Source organism: Scyliorhinus torazame, chromosome 9, assembly GCF_047496885.1.
Source record: "Scyliorhinus torazame isolate Kashiwa2021f chromosome 9, sScyTor2.1, whole genome shotgun sequence".
NCBI classification, from domain to species: domain Eukaryota; kingdom Metazoa; phylum Chordata; class Chondrichthyes; order Carcharhiniformes; family Scyliorhinidae; genus Scyliorhinus; species Scyliorhinus torazame.
The window spans coordinates 198,062,269-198,083,307 of NC_092715.1; the positions used below are offsets into that span (position 1 = coordinate 198,062,269).

A 21,039-nucleotide genomic window follows, 5' to 3' on the forward strand; every position below is an offset into this window, starting at 1 on the left:
CTGCTGGCTGGAGGACACGCATTTACAGGCAGGGACTACCGGTGAACCTGTAGTACAGGTCCTACCGTACATCACATCACATTTAAGACAGATGTTGATAAATTCTTGATTTCTCGAGGAATTAAGGGCTATGGAGAGAGAGCGGGTAAATGGAGTTGAAATCAGCCATGATTGAATGGCGGAGTGGACTCGATGGGCCAAATGGCCTTACTTCCGCTCCTATGTCTTATGGTCTTATCACCTAATACAGGTGCAACAGTGGTTTACCACATTCACCCCCTGTTAAAAATTGAGTCCGGTGGGGGTGATGGATAACTATATACAACAATGAATTAATATTTACAAGATTTGAGCAAACAAATGTCCTTTGATGCCCGATGGACCGGTCAGCGGTTTAGCCGGTCCGGGGCCTTGATGTTCCTCTGGGAGCGATGCAGTGGTGTCAGCGATGTTGGTGCTGAACTGGTTGATGGTGACTCAAGGAGCGTGCCAAAATCCTCTTCATCGTCAGGCATTGGCAGGGTGGGGACGGATGGTCCTGGGGGTGGGGGGGGGGGGGGGGTGCTGTTGGGAGCGACGGGAGAGGGGAGGGTGGCGCTGGGGGCGGAGGGGGTGCGGGGGTGGAACCTGAGGGAGACAGTATCCTGGGGCCGTCGGGGAACACCACGTAGGCGTACTGGGGGTTTGCGTGGAGCAAGTGCACTCTCTCCACCAACAGGTCCGCCTTGTGGAGAAGCACAGTTCCCGGAGCTGCGAGCCAAGTCGGGAATGACACCTCGGATGTGGACTTCCTGGGGAAGGCAAAAAGACGTTGATGGGGTGTATTGTTCGTGGCAGTGCAGAGTAATGAGCGAATGGAGTGGAGTGCATCAGGGAAGACCTCCTGCCAGCGGGAGGCCAGGAGGTTTCTGGACCGTAGGGCCAGCTGGACGGCCCTCCATACCGTCCCATTCTCCCTTTCTACCTGTCCGTTTCCCCGGGGGTTATAGCTTGTTATTCTGCTGGAGGCGATACCCCTGCTGAGCAGGAACTGACGCAGCTCATCACTCATGAATGAGGATCCCCTGTCACTGTGGATGAAGGCGGGGAAACCGAACAGAGTGAAGATTGTGCTGAGGGCTTTAATGACGGTGGCAGACGTCATGTCGGGGCATGGGGATGGCAAAGGGGAATCTGGAGTATTCGTCGATCACACTGAGAAAATATGTGTGATGGTCGGTGGAGCGGAGGGGGCCTTTGAAATCCAAGCTGAGGCGTTCAAAGGGGTGGGAGGCCTTCACCAGGCGCGCGCAGTCCGGCCAGTAGAAGTGCGGCTTGCACTCCGCACAGACCTGGCAGTCCCTGGTGATTGTCCTTACTTCCTCGACGGAGTAGGGCAGATTTCATGAATGAAGTGGTACAACCGTGTGACTCCTGGGTGACAAAAGCTGTTGTGCAGGGCCCGGAGTCGGTCTACCTGTGCGCTGGCACATGTACTTCGTAATAGGGCGTCTTGAGGTTCGTTGAGTTTGCCAGGGACGATACATAATCTCGTAATTATAGGTGGAGAGCTCGATTTTGCACCGCAAGATTTTATCATTTTTGATCTTGCCCTGCTGTGTGTTGTTGAACATGAAGGCTACCGACCGTAGGTCAGTGAGGAGAGTGAATCTCCTGCCGGCCAGGTAATGCCTCCAATGCCGCACAGCTTCAACGATTGCCTGGGCCTCCTTTTCGACGGATGAGTGCCAAATTTCTGAGGCATGAAGGGTGCGGGAAAAGAATGCCATGGGCCTGCCTGCCTGATTGAGGGTGGCGGCAAGGGCGACGTCTGATGCGTCGCTTTCTACTTGGAAGGGCGGTGTCTCATCTACAGCGTGCATTGTGGCCTTGGCAATATCAGCTCTGATCCGGGCGAAGGCCTGTTGGGCCTCGGCCATCAGGGAAACTGGGTGGACTGTATGAGTGGGCGGGCCTTGTCCACATAGTTTGGGACCCCTGAGCATAGTACGAAAAGAACCCCAGGCAGCGTTTGAGGGCCTTGGGGCAGTGAGGGAAGGGGAGCTCCATGAGGGGGCGCATGCGGTCGGCCTCGGGCCCCAGAACTCCGTTCTGGACCACATAGCCGAGGATGGCTAAGCGGTTTGTGCTGAACACGCACTTCTCCTTGTTGTAAGTAAGGTTTAGGAGAGTAGCGGCGTGGAGAAATTTAGCAAGGTTGGTGTTGTGGTCCTGCTGATCACGGCCGCAGATGATGACATTGTCTAGGTACAGAAAGGTGGCCCGCAACCCATACCGGTCGACCATTCGGTCCATCTCCCTTTGGAAGACCGAGACCCCGTTTGTGATGCCAAAGGGGACCCTAAGGAAGTGGTATAGGCGGCCGTCTGCCTCGAAGGCTGTGTATGGACGGTCAGATTTAGGGATGGGGAGCTGGTGGTAGGAGGATTTCAGGTCTACCATTGAGAAGACCCGGTACTGCGCAATCTGGTTAACCATGTCAGATATGCGTGGGAGGGGGTATGTGTCGAGCTGCATGTAACGGTTGATGGTCTGGCTGTAGTCCACGACCATTCGGTGTTTCTCCCCAGTTTTAACTACTACCACTTGAGCTCTCCAGGGGCTGATGCTGGCCTCGATGGTGCCTCCCCGAAGCAACCGCTGGACTTCGGACCTGATGAAGGTCTTGTCCTGGGTGCTGTACCGTCTGCTCCTGGTGGCGACGGGTTTGCAATCTGGAGTTAGATTGGCAAAGAGGGAAGGTGGGTCGACCTTTAGGGTTGCGAGGCCGCACACAGTAAGGAGTGTTATGGGCCCGCTGTATTTCAGAGTTAGGCTCTGGAGGTTGCACTGGAAGTCCAGGCCGAGGATTAGTGCAGCGCAGAGGTTAGGGAGGACGTAGAGGCGGAAGCCGCTGAATTCTACGCCCTGGAGCGTGAGCGTGACTGTACAGTACCCCCCGGATCGCTACGCAATGGGATCCGAAGGCCAGGGAGATTTTTTGGTTGGCGGGGTGTATCGTGAGGGAGCAGCGCCTTACCGTATCCGGGTTTATGAAGCTTTCGGTGCTCCCGGAGTCCAGCAGGCAGGGGCTTACATGTCCGGCGACATTCATGCTGGTGAATGCGTTGGTCAGGTTGTGCGGACGAGACTGGTCAATTGACATGGAGGCGAGTCTTGGTCGGTCGTCGGGTAATGGGACGGCTGGTGAGCCCGCGTCCCGGAATGCTGGTGGTGCCCATGTGCTGAGGGGTGGACAAGATGGCGGCGCCCGAAGATCTTGAGGGTTACAAAATGGCGGCGGCCATGGAATGCACATTGCGGGGGTGGAACAAGATGGCGGCGCCCATGAAATGCACGTGTTGCGCGGAGGGGAAGATGGCAGCGCCCACTGGCCGCACGTGGTCTGAGTGGGGGGGGGGTGGCGGCGTCCATTGTCCGTGACCGAGGGGGGTGGGGGCGATAGCGACTACTGAGCGGGCCTGACACACTGCGGCGAAGTGGCCCTTCATCCCGCAGGCTTTACAAAGGGCAGCGCGGGCCGGGCAGCGTTGGCAGGGGTGCTTCTGTTGGCCGCAAAAATAGCATCGGGTGCCCCCGGGGTTCGCTGGCTGGTGTGCAGCGCAGGCATATTGGGTGGGCAGCGCCCCTGCTGGGGTGGCTGTCTGTGGGGTCCACGAAGCGTAGGAGGGGTGTAGGACTGGACGTTGCGCAGGGTGACCGTCATGGTGAGCGCTAGTGTTTTAGTCTCTGCGAGGTCGCGCGTGGCCCCTTCTAGGAGCCGCTGGCATATGAGATCTGACCCAATTCCAGTCACAAAAGCATCCCCCATGAGGAGGTCTGAGTGTTCCGTAGCCGTAATGGCCTGACAGTCACAGTCCCGGACTAGTGAGATTAGGGCCTGCCAGAAGTCTTCTATGGACTCACCAGGGGGTTGAGAGCGAGTGGCGAGTGCATGCCTGGCGAAGAGCGTGTTCATTTTCTGTGCGTAGTTGTCCTTGAGTAGAGTCATGGCTTCGGCGTAATTCGGTGCGTCCTGGATTAACGCAAAGACATTGGAGCTCAACCTGGAATATAAAATCTGAATCTTCTGAGCCTCCGGAACAGGGGTTGGTGCCGCGTTGAAATACGCTTCGAAGCAAGCTAGCCAGTGCTGGAAGTCCGTTCTGGCGTCGCTTGAGTGAGGAACCAGCTGCAGGCGATCTGGTTTCATACGGAGGTCCATCCTTAGAAACTGATAGCAATAAATTGAGGCACGATCAATTGGACAAAGACGATAGTTGAATCCAACTGAGGCTTTATTGCTATCAGGTGTGTGGCCTCCAACAGCAGCTGGCAAAATGGCTGCTGGCTGGAGGACACGCATATTTATACAGGCAGGGACTACCGGCGAACCTGTGGTACAGGTCCTAGCGTACATCACCTAATACAGGTGCAACAGTGGTTTACCACACCTTCCTAACTGCCAACTGAACTTACATGTTAACCTGAAGAGAATCCTGAACCAGAACTCCCAAGTCCCTTTGTACTTCAGATTTGCAAAGCCTTTCCCCATTTAGAAAATAGTCTCTTCCTCTATTCTTCCTACTAAAGTACACAACCTCACACTTTTCCACATTGTATTCCATCTGCCACTTCTTTGCCCACTCTCCTAGCCTGTCCAAGTCCTTCTACAGCCTCCCCGCTTCCTCAACACTACCTGTCCCTCTACATATTTTTGTATCATCTGCAAACTTAGCAATAAAGCTTTCAGTTCCTTCTTCCAGATTGTTAATGTATATCTTGAATAGCTGTGGTCCCAACACTGACCCCTGCGGAACACCACTAGTCACCAGCTGCCATCCTGAAAAGACCCCTTTACCTGCCTTCTCCAGTCAGCCAATCCTCTATCCATGCCAGTACCTTGCCCCTAACACCATGATCTTATCGTATTTGCTGCCTCCTGTATGGCACCTTGTCAAAGGCCTGTTGTAAATCCAAATAGACCAGGTCCACTGGTTCTCCTTTGTCTAACTTCCTCGTTAACTCCTCAAAGAAATCTAACAGATTTGTCAGACCTGGCCTCCCTTGACAAAGCCGTGCTGACTCAACCCTATTTTACCATGCACTTCCAAGTACTCTGCAATCTCATCCTTAATAATAGGCTCTAAATTCTTACCAACAACCAAAGTCAGGCTATCCAGCCTATAATTTCTTGTCTTCTGCCTCCCTCCCTTTTTAAACAGGGGTGTTTAATTAGCCACTCTCCAGTTCTCTGGGACCTTCTCTGACTCCAGTGATTCCTGAAAAATTACCACCAATGCCTCCACAATGTCCTCAGATAGCTCCTTCAGAACCGTGAGATGTAATTCATCTGGTCCGGGTGATTTATTCACCTTCAGACCTTTCAGCTTCCCTACCACCTTCTCCTTAGTGATGGCCACTATACTCACCTCTGCCCCCTGACTCTCTTGAACTTCTGGTATGTCACTGGTGCCATCCACCGTGAAGACTGGTGAAAAGTACTTATTCCGTTCCTCTGCCGTTTCTTTTTCCCCATTGCTACTTCACCATCCTCCTTTTCCAGTGGTCCAATGTCCATCCTTGCCTTTCTCTTACCTTTTAAATATCAAAAAAAACCTCTTGCAATCTTTTTTTATATAACTAGCTTGTTTACACTCATATTTCATCTTCTCCCCCTTATTGTTTTTTTAGTGTTCTTTGCTTGCTTTTAAAGGCTTCCCAATCCTCTGACTTCGCATTAATCGTCGCCACATTGTATGCTTTTTTTTCTGCTGTCTCTGTCTTCCCGTGTCAGCCGTGGCTGCCTCGTCCTCCCCTTAGCATTTTTCTTCCACATTGGGATGAATTTCAGTTGTGCCTCCCGAATAACCCTCAAAAACTCCTTCCAATGCTGTGCCACCGTCTTTCCTGCTAGGCTTCTTTTCCAATCAACTCTGGCCAGCTCCTCCCTCATGTCTTTGCAGTTACCCTTATTTAATTGTAATACCATTACATCCAATTCCTGCTTCTCCCTCTCAAACTGCAGGGTAAATTCTATCATATTGTAGTCACTGCTCCCTAAGGGTTCCTTCACCTTAAGTTCCCTAATCAAGTCTGCGTCATTATGCATCACCAAATCATAAATTGCCTGTTTCCCAGTAGACTCTGTCACAAGCTGCTCCAGAAAACCATCTCTTAGATATTCCACAAATTCCTCATCTTGAATCCGCTACCAACCTGATTTTCCCAGTCCCCCTGCATATTGAAGTCCCCCATGATTATTATAATATTGCTTTTTATATCTCCTGATTTATTTTCTGCCCCACATCCTGACTACTGCTAGGGGGCTTGTACATAACTCCAATCAGGATCATTTTGCCTTTGCGATTCCTCAACTCTACCCACACAAATTCTACACCTTCCAACCCTATATCACTTCTTGCTATCAGTTTAATTTCATATCTTACTAACAAGGTAACCCCACCCCCTCTGCCATTTGCCTGTCCTTTCAATAGGACACATATCCTCGGATATTTAAATCCTAGCCCTGATCCCCTTGCAGCCATGTCTCTGTGATGCCCACAAAATCGTACCCGTCAATTTCAATGTGCGCCACAAGTTCTTTTATCTTGTTTCAGAAACTGCGTGCATTTAGGTACAACACCTTCAGTCCAGCATTGTTGTCCTCTTATTTGTGTGCGTGGAGTTAGATTCCTGACGCTTTCTGTACTCACTGTTCTATTAGTTGTTATCATAGAATTTACAGTGCAGAAGGAGGCCATTCGGCCCAACAAGTCTGCACCGGCCTTTACAAAGAGCACCCTACTCAAGCCCATGTATCTACCCTATCCCCGTAACCCAGTAATCCCTACTTAACATTTTTGGACACTAAGGGCAATTTACCATGGCCAATCCACCTAACCCGCACATCTTTGGACTGTGGGAGAAAACCGGAGCACCCGGAGGAAACCCACGCAAACATGGGGAGAACGTGCAGACTCCGCACAGACAGTGACCCAGCCGGGAATCGAACCTGGGACCCTGGAGCTGTGAAGCAAATGTGCTAACCACTATGCTACTGTGCTGCCCATTGTTCTGGAAACATTACTAACTTCTCCTGAGCCTTCGGCTCCTTTAACTAGTTTAAAGTCCTCATCAATAATCTGCACTCCTAACTTCTCCTTTAACTTTGATTTTCTAATTTTCCATACAACTCAAACCGCCCCCCCCCCCCGCCCGCATACACACACACTGTTGTGTTATGTACTCTACTCTGGGATAACACAGGCTGCAACTTTAACCAAAAGATACTCCAGACCATGAAGTTAGTTCAATCAGGTTTATTGAACCAGTAGCACAGTTAGCACAGTTCTCTGAGTTCGACTCTCTGCTAACCTAAGTGTGGTTACTCTGTCTGACTGAACCAGACTAGCTCTTAGCGACGTGCTGGAGGTGTGATACTGTACACTCTGAACGCGCCATCGTCGGAATTGGGAGCGCTGGCCCCTGACTGGTGGTGCAGTTTAAACATGGCCTTCCTCTTGCAGGGCAGTGTTTCTTTAAGTGGGCGTTGCCGCAGTTCGAGCACGTCATGACGTCGGCGTCCTGACGCTCCTGACGGTGGTCGCACATGAGCAGTACGGGTGTCAGCCGCTTCGTTATCCCATTCGCATCGCGCCTGCGTGGGGCCCCGGAAAAAGCATGCAAAATGGCCACTTTCATCAATGCTGAGGCGCTGCATCCGGGAGATGGCCTGCTCTGCCTTGTGGGAGGCAAGTTTCTCATTTTCAGCCGATTTGTACTGGGCATGGTGATTTTTGGCGTGCTCATGCACTGTGCATGTTTCAATCGTGACTGGCAGGGTCATATGCTTGATTTTCAGTAGCTGCTCTCTCAGAGGATCAGAGTGAACTCCAAAAATGATTTGGTCTCTGATCATGGAGTCAGCAATATCACCAAAGTTGCAGGACAGCGCTAGCAGGCGGAGGTTAGTTAAGAAGGAGTTGAAAGATTCATCTTTACCTTGTAGACGCTGTTTGAATATGTAGCGCTCGAAGATTTCATTGGTGTCCACTTCACAGTGACTGGCAAACTTGTCCAGGATGGTCTGAAACTTTGTCTTGTCGTGGCCTTCGGTGAAGTGAAAAGAGTTGAAGAGTTTGATGGCTTGATCACCCGCTGTTGAGAGGAGAAGCGCAATCTTCCTTGCATCAGACGCACCCACGAGGTCTGAATCTTCGATGTACAGCAGAAACCTTGCTTGAATGTCCGCCAGTTGGCACTGAGATTGCCGGAGGTCCTGAGCTGGTGAGGAGCCTGAATCTTCTCCATGGTGCCGGGATACAGTCGCTGGTCGTCACAGAACGGACTGAGATAAACCACCTAGATTAAGCAGTCTCCTGGTAGCATGTTGTATTATGTACTCTGGGAAAACACAGGCTGCAACTGGATGCAGCTTTAACCAAAAGATACTCCAGACCTTGAAGTTAGTTCAATCTGATTTATTGAACCAGTAGCACAGTGTAGCGCACAATGACTTACGAGTGAGACGAGTAGAGATGAAGTCGATGAGGCTTTATTAAGCGTGACTTGTTCCCAGCAGTTCAGCAACAGAATGGAGCGGCGGGGAGAAGCACGGGTTCTTATACTCCGCCTCCAGGGCGGAGCCAGGGGTCAACAGCCAACCAGGACCCGGGATCTGTCAGCCAATAGCATCACGGCTTCACAGTCCCACATGACCCCTAATACATACCACCACACACAGTTAGCACAGTTCTCTATGAGTTTGACTCTCTGCTAACCTAAGTGTGGTTACTCTGTCTGACTGAACCAGACTAGCTCTTAGCCACGTGCTGGAGGTGTGATACTGTACATACACCCTGACTCACTCTGTAGATGTTCCTCAGTGGAAAGAGGCGGAGTGAGAGTGCCTTGTGTCTTTTATCGTGGGATACCACCCCTGAGTGTCCTGCCTGCTCATTGGTCATGTCCTGTTCTCTGTGTTCATTAGCTGCCTGTCTGTACACCATTATCTGCATGTCAGCTTATCATGACACACATTATTTAGTTTAAAGCCCTATCTACAGCCCCAGTTATACTGTAAATGCTGGCATAGGCAGCGATGACCACATCCTGTAAACAAATAAATAAAGGCAGCCAAAAGTTTATTATTCTGCACAGACATGTGGTGTTCAACAACTGTTTGTGGGGGTTTGCTCCGCGCAAATTGGCTGTTGTATTTGGCACATTACAACAGTGACTACGGGCATATATTACGGCCACGCTGCGCCTGAAAAGCAGCTCGTCGCGGTGAAGCATGGCCGATAGAAACCAGGAGACTCTGCTCCCGGGGTCTACACGGCTCGCAACACTCACGAGATCCAACGCGATGCTGCAATGTCAATCCCACCCATTGTGGGCGGGTTCACCTTTTAGCAAATCTGCATATTGAAGCGAGACAGCTTAGTCCTACTTTAATGTGCAGATTCCCGGAGGCGTTGGGAGACCTTGGGTGTGCGCCATTCAGTGCTGGTCTCCAAATGGGGACCAGATCGAACGGCACTCATAGGGGACTCCCAGGGGATCGGAGGCCCTCAGCTGCACGCCCTAGGGCAGTGTGGTACCCTGGCACTGCTGGTGCCACCTGGGCACCCTGAAAGTGCCACGTGGATGTCAGCCTGGCACTGCCAAAGTGCCCAGGTGGTGGTGCCAAGCTGGCATTTTCTGTACGGTGGTGATTGGGCTGGCGGTGTCCTGTGTGAGGAGGGGGGGGGGGTGATTTGGGGCTTGGAAGGGGTCGGGGATCGCTTTGGGGACTCCAGAGATCGAGATTTAAGAGTTCCGACGAGCGGAGCTCCTCAGTGCACAATGTGCGGTTATGTGCGGTCTCGGCTGCGCGTTCCCCGCTGAGGCCCCGTATGTAACTCGAGTGCCGTTTTATAGCATTCTGTTTCTCGCCATGGGACTTTGTTCCCATTTAGTTAAATCGTGCCCTACACTTCACAAAGTACTTTGTTGGCTGCAAAGATGTCCAGTGGTGGTGGTCATGAACTCATCATATGAAAGCAAGTCTATCTCAATTCCTTTTTCTATTGTGGCAAGCAATTGTATTCTGCCTAACCCCAATCCCTTGATAGATGATTCAAAATGTTAATCTCTTGTGGGCTCTACAGACTGGTTTTCATTTATATTCTCAGGTCCTACTTTATAATTGATATTTTAATACAGCAATACTTTCAACTATGAGATTAGGAATAAAGAACATAAATGGCCATATTTTAGGCAACTACTCTGCGCTGATCACAGGCAGCAAAACTCAATTTTACATCAATCATGGGACATGAGTTGAACATGGGATGATGACTTTTCGGAACATAAACGTAGCCACTGGAATTTTCTTTAAATGTTTTCAGAACCACCATAACTTCAGTGGAAAAAGACACATATAAACGGACGATTTTGTGCCCCACAAAGAGTCGATGTTCTCCTGCACTCATTTGCCATTCGGTGGGGCATTAATTGGCTCAGGGCAGGACTTCTGCCCCTGTCAGGGAAGGAAGTCTTGCCTTAGATGTGTGGCTGGCAGCTCTGTGGTCCTTGCAGCACCAGGTTGGGAGGGGGGGCTGTTAACTGCTGAGATGCAGGCACCTTGTGGCTGGCTAGGATGGGGGTAAAAGGGCAGCACTCCAAGCAGGCTGACAAATCGCCAAGCCTGTCTGAGTGCTGGTGCAGCCAAAGAGCCCTGGAGAGGGTGCCTCCTTCCCAGCCCTTCCACAGTGGTGCCCTGGATGCTGATTATACTTTTTATTTAAAACTTTTTTTCAATGTTGGTAAGAGGATATCTTCATCTTGAGGCACCCTCTCAGTTACTTACCCTTTACTGCAGCCTGCTGTTCCTTGCAGTTTGGAAGACCCTCCACTTGCCTCCATGCCAATTAAGGGTGTTCCTCCATGGAAATTCCAAGGCAGTGGCTGTTTCACCTCAGAGCAGCAGATTCAAGTCCTGGCAAGAGTTTGCTGCCCACAAGGCAAAAGTTCAACCCTGGGCTTCCGGTTGCGGCTAATGCTAGGTAGGTCGCACGTTCGGCAGCTCCCGCCAGGAACGGACTTTTGGGCTCTCTAGAGGGGCCCCAACGGCAATTGTTCGACGGTTTCCAGTTTGGGAAGGTGACAGCAAGGTCCCCCCGACATTATATGGATTCGACCAGGAGTGGAGCAGTGCAAAAAGTGATCTTGGAGCAGTGAAAAGTGAGAGGGAGAAAAAACAAGATGGCAGCGGGTGGAGACCAAGCAGCATGGGCGCAGTGGTCGCAGGAGCAGCAGGGGTTTCTTAAACGCTGCTTTGAGGAGCTGAAAACCGAAATGCTGGCGCCAATGAAGGCGGCGATTGAGAAGCTAGTGGAGACCCAGAAGGCCCAAGGGGCGGCGATCCGGGAGATGCGACAAAAAGCCTTGGAGAACGAGGACGAGATCTTGGGCCTGGCGGTGAAGGTGGAGGCGCACGAGGCGCTGCACAAGAGGTGGGCGGAAAGATTTGAGGACCTGGAGAATAGGTTGAGGAGGAAGAATCTTCGGATTCTGGGTCTCCCCGAAGGAGTGGAGGGGCCCGATGCTGGGGCATATGTGAGCACGGTGCTCAATTTGCTGATGGGCGTGGGAGCCTTCCCGAGGCCTCTGGAGCTAGGTGGGGCTCACTGGGTCCTAGCATGGAGACCCAAGGCCAACGAGCCGCCAAGGGCTGTAGTGGTGAGGTTTCACCGCTTTATGGACAGAGAGTGTGTCCTGAGATGGGCCAAGAAAGAGCGGAGCAGCAGGTGGGAGAACACGGAGATCCGAATCTACCAGGACTGGAGTGCAGAGGTGGCTAAGAAGAGAGCTGGTTTTAATCGGGCTAAGGCAGTGCTCCATCGAAAGGGGGTGAAGTTCGGTATGCTGTAGCCAGCGCGATTGTGGGTCACTTTCCAGAATCGGCACCACTATTTCAAAACGCCTGATGAGGCATGGAACTTTATACGGACTGAAAAGTTGGACTCAAATTGAGGGTTTGTTGTGGGGGGATGTTTACTGTGTAGATGGTGTTTATTACGTTTAGGGAATGTTCCTCTGGTTTGGGTGCTGCATGGGGATGGGTGAAGGGATTCGATGGGAGACTGTGGGAGAGCGTGGGCTTCGGTGTTGGAGGGGCAGACCCCCACGAAGGAAGAGGGGGAGTGGTGGCCCGGGGATGGGGAATTGGGGCAAGGCCGCAAAAGGAGCTGCGCCAGAGTGGGCGGGGCCGGCTCAGGAAAGCGCGGGCTTTTTCCCGCGCAAGGGAAGGACGGGGGTGGGGGCCTGGGGGGGATGGGCGGGGCTGGAGAGGAGCGTACACTGACTGCCAGGGAGGGGGAGGGGGGATTCTCACACTGGAGGGGGTCGATGGAATGGCGGGAGAGGCCGGGGTCAGCAGGAGTCTGCTGACTTACAGGAGTGTTATGGGGGGAGCAAAAGGGCTAGATGTGGATCGTCTGTAAAACAAGGCTTGTTACCTATTATGCTTAGAAATAGTGGCTGTCCTGAGCAACTTGAAATGTTTTGTAAAGAGCAAGATTTCTGTCCTCATTTCTTTGCCACGTTATTTTTCAATGTTCTGATTAAAAATCATGGTAAAAGAAATTGGATTGCTTTATTTGGATCTAGCGGGGGAGGGAAAGGGGGGGTATAGGTTTGCTGCTGCATTGGCGAAAGGGGAGCTTGAAGTAGGAGAGGTGGTCGGGGCGGGAGTCCACCATCTGGGGGACTGGATGGTGCGGGAGGCATGGGCGCGTGGCTGGCCTAGAAAAGGTGATGGCTAGTCGGGGGGGGGGGGTGAGCAGCCCCCCACTCCGGCTGATAACTTGGAATGTGAGGGGCCTGAACGGGCCGGTCAAGAGGGCCCGGGTGTTCGCGCACTTAAAGGGACTGAAGGCAGATGTGGTTATGCTCCAGGAGACACATTTGAAGGTGGCAGATCAGGTTAGGCTGAGAATGGATGGGTAGGACAGGTATTCCATTCAGGGCTGGATACGAAGAACAGAGGGGCTGCAATACTGGTGGGGAAGCGGGTGTCGTTTGAAGCAATGAATATTGTAGTGGATAATGGAGGACGATATGTGATGCTGAGCGGTAGGTTGCAGGGGGTGCAGGTGGTACTGGTAAAGGCATATGCCCCGAACTGGGATGATGCCGGATTTATGAAACGCATGCTGGGTCGGATTCCGGAACTGGAGGTAGGAAGCTTGATAATGGGGGGGGGGATTTCAACACGGTGCTGGACCCAGCACTGGATCACTCTAGGTCCAGGACGGGTAAGAGGCCGGCTGCGGCCAAGGTGCTTAGGGGGTTTATGGACCAGATGGGGGGAGTGGATCCATGGAGGTTTGTCAGGCCCCAGGCCAGGGAATTCTCATTCTTTTCCCACGTCCATAGAGCCGACTCCCGGATAGATTTTTTTATTTTGAGTAGGGCGCAGATCCCAAAAGTGGAGGGAACGGAGTATTCAGCCATAGCCATCTCAGACCACGCCCCGCACTGGGTGGAGCTGGAGTTAGGAGAGGAGAGGGACCAGCGCCCGCTGTGGCGTCTAGATGTGGGATTATTGGCGGATGGGGAGGTGTGCGGGCGGGTGCAGAGGTGCATTGAAAGATATTTGGAGGCCAATGACAACGGGGAGATGCAGGTGGGGGTAGTCTGGGAGGCGTTGAAGGCGGTGGTCAGGGGAGAGTTAATCGCCATCAGGGCCCACAGGGAGAAGAGAGAGAGCAGGGAGAGGTTAGTGGGGGAGATCTTAAGGGTGGACAGGAGCTATGTAGAGGCCCCCGAGGAGGGACTACTCAGGGAGCGGCGGACCCTCCAGACGGAGTTCGACCTGTTGACCACAGGGAAAGCAGAGGCACAGTGGAGGAAAGAGCAGGGGGCGACGTATGAGTATGGGGAGAAGGCAAGTCGGATGTTGGCACACCAGCTTCATAAGAGGTGGAGTTAAGGATAGCGGGGGGAATACGGTGCGGAGTGTGGTGAGAATAAATGAGGTATTTAGGGACTTCTATGGGGATCTGTACAGATCTGAACCCCCAGCGGGGGAAGAGGGGATGCGACGATTTTTGGATCAGCTGAGGTTCCCAAGGGTGGAGGAGCAGGAGGTAGCTGGTTTACGGGCGCCAATTGGGCTGGAGGAGCTGGTTAAAGGATTGGGGAGCATGCAGGCGGGGAAGTCCCCGGAGCCAGATGGGTTCCCGGTCGAGTTTTACAGGAAATATGAGGACCTGCTAGGCCCGTTACTAGTGAGGGCTTTCAATAAGGCAAGGGAGGAGGGGGACCTTGCCCCCGACAATGTCCGGGGCGCTGATCTCTCTGATCCTGAAGCGGGACAAGGACCCACTGCAGTGTGGGTTGTATAGACCGATCTCGCTCCTCAATGTGGATGCTAAGTTGCTGGCAAAAGTGCTGGCTATGAGAATTGAGGACTCTGTCCCGGGGGTGATTCATGAGGATCAGACGGGATTTGTAAAGGGCAGGCAGCTAAACACTAATGTGCGGAGGCTCCTCAATGTGACTATCTTGCCCTCGGTGGAGGGAGAAGCGGAGGTAGTGGCGGCTACGGACGCAGAGAAGGCCTTCGAACGGGTGGAGTGGGAGTATCTTTGGGAAGTGTTGCGGAGGTTTGGGTTTGGGGAGGGGTTCATCAGCTGGGTCCGATTGCTAAATAGAGTCCCGGTGGCGGGTGTGGCTACGAATTGGCGGAGGTCGGAGTACTTTCGGCTGTACCGAGGGACGTGGCAGGGGTGCCCCCTGTCCCCCTTGCTGTTTGAATTGGCAATTGAGCCTCTGGCCATGGCACTAAGGGAGTCCAGGAAATGGAGGGGACTGGTCCGAGGGGGAGAGGAACATCAGGTGTCGCTGTATGCGGACAACCTGTTGCTGTATGTGGCAGATCCAGTGGAGGGGATGGCGGAGGTCATGCGGATCCTAAGGGAGTTTGGGGACTTCTCGGGGTATAAGCTTAATGAAGGAAAAAGTGAGCTCTTTGTGGTGCATCCAGGGGACCAGGGAAGGGGATAGACGACCTGCCGTTGAAGAGGGCGGAAAGCGGCTTTCGGTACTTAGGGATCCAGGTGGCTGGGAGTTGGGGGACCCTGCACAAGCTCAATTTGACGCGGTTGGTGGAGCAGATGGGGGAGGATTTCAAAAGATGGGATGTGCTGCCCCTCTCGCTAGCGGGCAGGGTGCAGTCGGTTAAAATGATGGTCCTCCCGAGGTTTCTCTTTGTGTTCCAGTGCCTTCCCATTATGATTCCCAAGGCATTTTTCAAATGGGTAGGTAGGAGTATCATGGGTTTCGTGTGGGCAAATGGGACCCCGAGGGTGAGGAGGGTGTTTCTGGAGCGTAGTAGGGACAGGGAGGGCTGGCTCTGCCGAATTTGTGCGACTATTATTGGGCTGCCAATGTGGCGATGATTCGTAAGTGGGTAATGGAGGGAGAGGGGGCGGCGTGGAAGAGGTTGGAGATGGCGTCCTGTGTGGGCACGAGCCTGAGGGCACTGGCAACGGCAACGCTGCCATTCTCGCCGACAAGGTACACCACGAGTCCGGTGGTGGCGGCGACATTGAAGATCTGGGGGCAGTGGAGACGACACAGGGGCGAGGTGGGAGCCTCGGTTTGGTCCCCGACTCGGGAGAACCATCGGTTCGTCCCGGGAAGGATGGATGGGGGATTTTGGAGCTGGCATCGGGCAGGGATTAGAAGAATGGGGGACCTGTTTATAGATGGGACGTTTGCGAGCCTGGGGGCGCTGGAGGAGAAGTTTGGGTTACCCCCGGGAAATGCTTTCAGGTATATGCAAGTGAGGGCGTTTGTGAGGCGGCAGGTGAGGGAATTCCTGCTGCTCCCCGACTCAGGACAGGGTGATTTCGGGTGTATGGGTTGAAGAAGGCGGGGTTTCGGCGATTTACCAGGAGCTGAAAGAAGAGGAGGAGGCCTCGGTAGAGGAATTAAAGGGCAAGTGGGAGGAGGAGCTTGAGGAGGAGATAGATGAGGGTCTGTGGGCTGATGCCCTGAGTAGGGTTAATTCTTCCTCCTCTTGCGCCAGGCTCAGCCTAATACAATTCAAGGTTATTCACAGAGCGCATATGACAGGGGCGAGGTTGAGTAGGTTCTTTGGGGTGGAGGATAGATGTGGGAGGTGCTCGGGAAGCCCGGCGAATCACGTCCACATGTTCTGGTCGTGCCCGGCATTGGATGGGTTTTGGAGGGGTTTCGCGAGAACCATGTCCAAGGTGGTGAAAGTCCAGGTCAATCCGAGTTGGGGGTTGGCAAAATTTGGGGTAACGGACGAGCCGGGAGTGCAGGAGGTGAAAGAGGCCGGTATCCTGGCCTTTGCGTCCCTGGTAGCCCGGCGGAGGATCTTGCTATTATGGAAGGATGTGAAGCCCCCCCTGTGTGGAAGCCTGGATAAATGACATGCAGTGTTCATTAAGATGGGGAGGATAAAGTTTGCCTTATGAGGGTCTGTGCAGGGGTTCTTCAGGCGGTGGCAACCGTTCCTAGACTATCTCATGGAGCGTTAGGAGGAGGTCAGCAGCAGCAGCAACCCAAGGGTGGGGGGGAGGGGGTCTCTTTCGGGGGAGGAATTAGGGTGGGTGGGGGGGGGGGGTTCCCTACGGGTACCTTTGAATGTCATATGGGTGGGTTACTGTATATGGGGAAACCCAATGTAAAAGTTTTGTAGCATTTTTTACTGTTGTGTTTGCGTTTCTTTCTTTTTGTTATTGGGGGGGGGTTGTTAAAAATCTTGTTGGAAAATTCAACCCTCCAGATATAATTATGGGGTTGATGTTGTAGTGGATGTAATGACTGTGGTGTCTGCCTCTTTAAGACAGCACAACAGAACAGGGTCACCTTGCTTGAGGGATCAAAGGGGAACGAGAATGGGTGATCACCCCAGAAGGTGGATTCCTCTCTTTTGTAGAATACATCTGGTAGTAAGCATGTAAAGTCTGGAGCAGCTTGGGGGCAGCTGCTCCAAGCCAGCCTATGGCTGCAAATACCTGTACTGAATTTCTCTTTATCGATAAATACACGATGTTCCTAACGAGTTCTGAGATGTCTTGACAACACTGAAGTGCCACCACATAATAGATGTTACCAGTGAAAAGGAATAAACCTGCACATAAGAACCGATGAGTGTATAATTACAGATCAACCATTTCAACAAATTTAAGTAAAAGGTATCGCTTACTGTTTAGAGGACAGTTATATTTGTTTGCAAACGGCTTACCTTTTTAATTCAGCAATAAGCAGAGCGGTACAGGGGACACCCAACGTCATCAATGAGATGTTATTGATTGCAGGTTTCACAAATGCAAGACATGTGGCAACACCTGATAGAATGCCAACAGCAGCCTTAAATCGGCTCCTAGGACAAGAATCAGATATTATAGCTGGGCTCTTCTCCACTGAGATCAAATCAGTTGATGCACAGAGTTTCCCTATAACCCAATACCATGTTGAGGGTGGCACAGTGGTTAGCACTGCTGCCTCACAGCTCTAGGGTCCCGGGTTCAATTCACAGCTTGAGTCACTGTCTGTGCGGAGTCTGCACGTTCTCCCCGTGTCTGCGTGGGTTTCCTCCGGGTGCTCTGGTTTCCTCCCACAGATCAAACATGTGCAGGTTAGGTGGATTGGTCATGCTAAATTGCTCCTTCGTGTCCAAAATGTTAGGTTGGGTTACGGGGATAGGGTGGAGGCATGGGCTTAAGTAGGGTGCTCTTTCCAAGGGCCGGTGCAGACTCAATGGGCCGAATAGCCTCCTTCTGCACTGTAAATTCTATGATTCTAAAATTTTTATCATTAGATTCTTGATGAATTACCAGTTTTATTGTTAGGTTTCCACTGTCTGACCACAAATATTTGCCAGTCACATAAGGCTGCCTTTTTTATATTTATTGCCCTGCAGCTCTCACCATTATTCAGGTGTTATTGGCCCCAAAAATAAAAGAGAGGCCTCAGATGTAGTTGTGAAAACAGCTTATTATGAGTTAACCAAATATTATACACACATATATGTGTATTTGTATACATATAATAAAATACAGTCAAATATAAGTGCTTATGTAAAGTTAAAGAATCCCATTCCCAAACATATGGGGCGAAATTCTCCCCCAACGGCGCGATGTCCGCCGACTGGCGCCAAAAACGGCGCCAATCAGACGGGCATCGCGCCGTCCCAAAGGTGCGGAATACTCCGCATCTTTGGGGGCCGAGCCCCAACATTGAGGGGCTAGGCCGGCGCCGGAGGGATTTCCGCCCCGCCAGCTGGCGGAAATGGCGTTTGGTGCCCCGCCAGCTGGCGCGGAAATGCGGCGCATGCGCGGGAGCGTCAGCGGCCGTCGACAGTTTCCCGCGCATGCGCAGTGGGGAGAGTCTCTTCCGCCTCCACCATGGTAGAGGCCGTGGCGGAGGCGGAAGGGAAAGAGTGCCCCCACGGCACAGGCCCGCCCGCGGATCGGTGGGCCCTGATCGCGGGCCAGGCCACCGTGGGGGCACGCCCCGGGGTCAGATCGCCCCGCGCCCCCCCCAGGACCCCGGAGCCCGCCCACGCCGCCTGGTCCCGCTGGTAAATACTAGCTTTGATTTACGCCGGCGGAACAGGCAATTTCTGGGCGGGACTTCGGCCCATCCTGGCCGGAGAATTGAGCGGGGGGGTCCCGCCAACCGGCGCGGCCCGATTCCCGCCCCCGCCCAATCTCCCGTACCGGAGACTTCGGCAGGGGCGGGATTCACGGCGGCCAACGGCCATTCTCCGACCCGGCAGGGGGTCGGAGAATGACGCCCATGTAATGTGTTTCGGTGAAAACGGAAAGCAAACATAGCTCTGGAAACATCAAAACTAAATCAGATGTTCAGAGACTTTTCTATATGCCATTTGTTCTGTTTCTGGAATGGGAAAATAAAGTATACATTCCTTTAGGCGCTGAATTTAGATTTGTCCTAATTCAATTCCCACAGGCCTTCTTGAAATGACAAACTTGACCAGATATTACTGCAATTCAAGTTATCTTTAAAATTATATTCAGAATTTCTGCCTGTGAAATCATTTGTGAAAATAAATCTGGACTCCCCCATGTCCTCAGTGACTTTATCTAATGAACAAATAACCCGTACAAATTGGGAAGCCAATTCCAAGCAGTCTAGTATTCAACAACTGACCTCTGGGTTGCTGGATTGGAGAGATAATTGGCCAATGTACCTACCCAGCAAACTCTGCTTGTTTAATTGAGATGCCAGAGGATAATCAGTGTCTATGGAACCCTACCAAGCTAGTGTCGTCAGAGGGGTAGGAAAATTGGCAGGATAAAATGGAAATTTCGAAGAAAGTTTTCACCCAAACTAAAATGATAAAACAAAAAACATCAGAACGATTCATACCAGATACAATAATCTATAAAATGCCATTATCCCATAGTTATTGATTGTGAGCCAATTTTATAACAATTGCAAGTTTAATTGTAAATGAAAACAATTAGGGCGCGATCCTCCAGCCACGCTGCACCAGAAAATCATGCGGTGCAGCATGGTCGGTGAAAGCCGGGAGATCCCGCTCCTGGGATCTACCCGGCTCTCAACGCCTCGCGAGATTCAACGCAATCCCGCGAGACGTTGCAAAGTGAATCCTGCCCACAATGGGCATGATCACTTTTTTGCAAATCTGCATATTAGAGCGAGGCAGTAAGCCTCACTTGAATGTGCAGATTCCCCAGGGACCTGATGCCTTAGGATTCAATCCCTTCATCTCAAGAGACCTTGGGCGAGCGCCATTTGGTGCTGGTCTCCACAAATGGGGACCAGATGGAACGGCACTCTTGGGGGTCTCCCAAGGGGATCGGAGGCCCCCTGCTGCAAGCCCTTTGGGAAGAGTGGTGCCCTGGCACTACTGGTGCCATCTGGGTACCCTGGCAGTCCAACCTGGGTGTCAGCCTGACATTGCCCTGGATGGGGTCAGTATCACATTCAGCAGGCATCTGATGTTCGCAGTTAGCTGTCTACCCTTAACAAAGCCTGTCTGGCCCTCTGCGACCACCTCTGGTATGCAGTTCTCCAGTCTCTTGGCCAGGACTTTTGCGAGTATTTTCACATCTACATTGGGCAGCGAAATGGGTCTGGTCTGCATGAAATGCAATCCGTTGGATCTTTGTCTTTTTTGGGTATCAGCAATATCGTTAACTGTTGTAGCATTGGAGGCTGGGTGCCCCTTGCTAGCGAGTCTGTGAACATCTCCCGCAGGTGCGGGCTAGAGCTGGTGCAAATTCTTTGTAGAACTTTGCCAGGAACCTGCCAGGTCCCACCGCCTTCCCCGCCTGCACGGAATTGATGCTCTCTATGACCTCTCCCAGTTCTATTGGTGCTTCCAGCTCCCCCATCTGTCATCCTCCACGACTGGCATGTCCAGTCCATTGAGGAGCTGTTTCATCCCCGTGTCCGCGTCAGGGGGCTCGGAGGTGTACAGTCCCCAGTAGAAGGCCTTGAATGCATTGTTGACATTTTTGGTTCGGCTACCAGTTCACCTCTACTGTCCTTTACCTGGGATATCTCTCTCGTGACTACCTGCTTTCTTAGCTGGTGAGCGAGCAGGCGGCTCGCCTTCTCTCCGTGTTCATAAAAGTTCCCCTGTGCCTGGGCAGCATGGTGGCACAGTGGTTAGCACTGCTGTCTCATGGCGCCGAGGTCCCAGGTTCAATCCCGGCTCTGGGTCACTGTCCGTGTGGAGTTTGCACATTCTCCCCGTGTTTGCGTGGGTTTCGCCCCCACAACCCAAAGAGATGCAGGCTAGGTGGATTGGCCACACTAAATTGTCCCTTAAAAGGAAAAAATGAATTGGCCACTCTAAATTTTTTTTAAAGTTGCCCTGTGCCTGACGGAGTTGGTGCACTGCCTTCCTGGTGGATAACAGGTTTAAGTCCATTTTCCTCTCTGCCAGAAGCTCTATGGTCGAGGCTTCAAAGTACGTCTGTCGACCTCCAGTATGGAGTCGATCAGTTGTTGCCTGGCTGCTCTCTCTCCCCTATC

At 52.3% G+C, this 21,039-nt stretch overlaps 1 protein-coding gene across 1 annotated transcript in view; it reads right to left on the minus strand.

The window, feature by feature from the left end:
* The window catches only part of acer2 (alkaline ceramidase 2), a 122,322-nt gene that overhangs the window by 36,983 nt on the left and 64,300 nt on the right, over positions 1-21,039 (minus strand). The window contains exon 4 of the mRNA XM_072516942.1: positions 17,252-17,389. Coding sequence (XP_072373043.1) covers positions 17,252-17,389 — 138 coding nt within the window. The remainder of the gene's footprint in view (positions 1-17,251; positions 17,390-21,039) is intronic.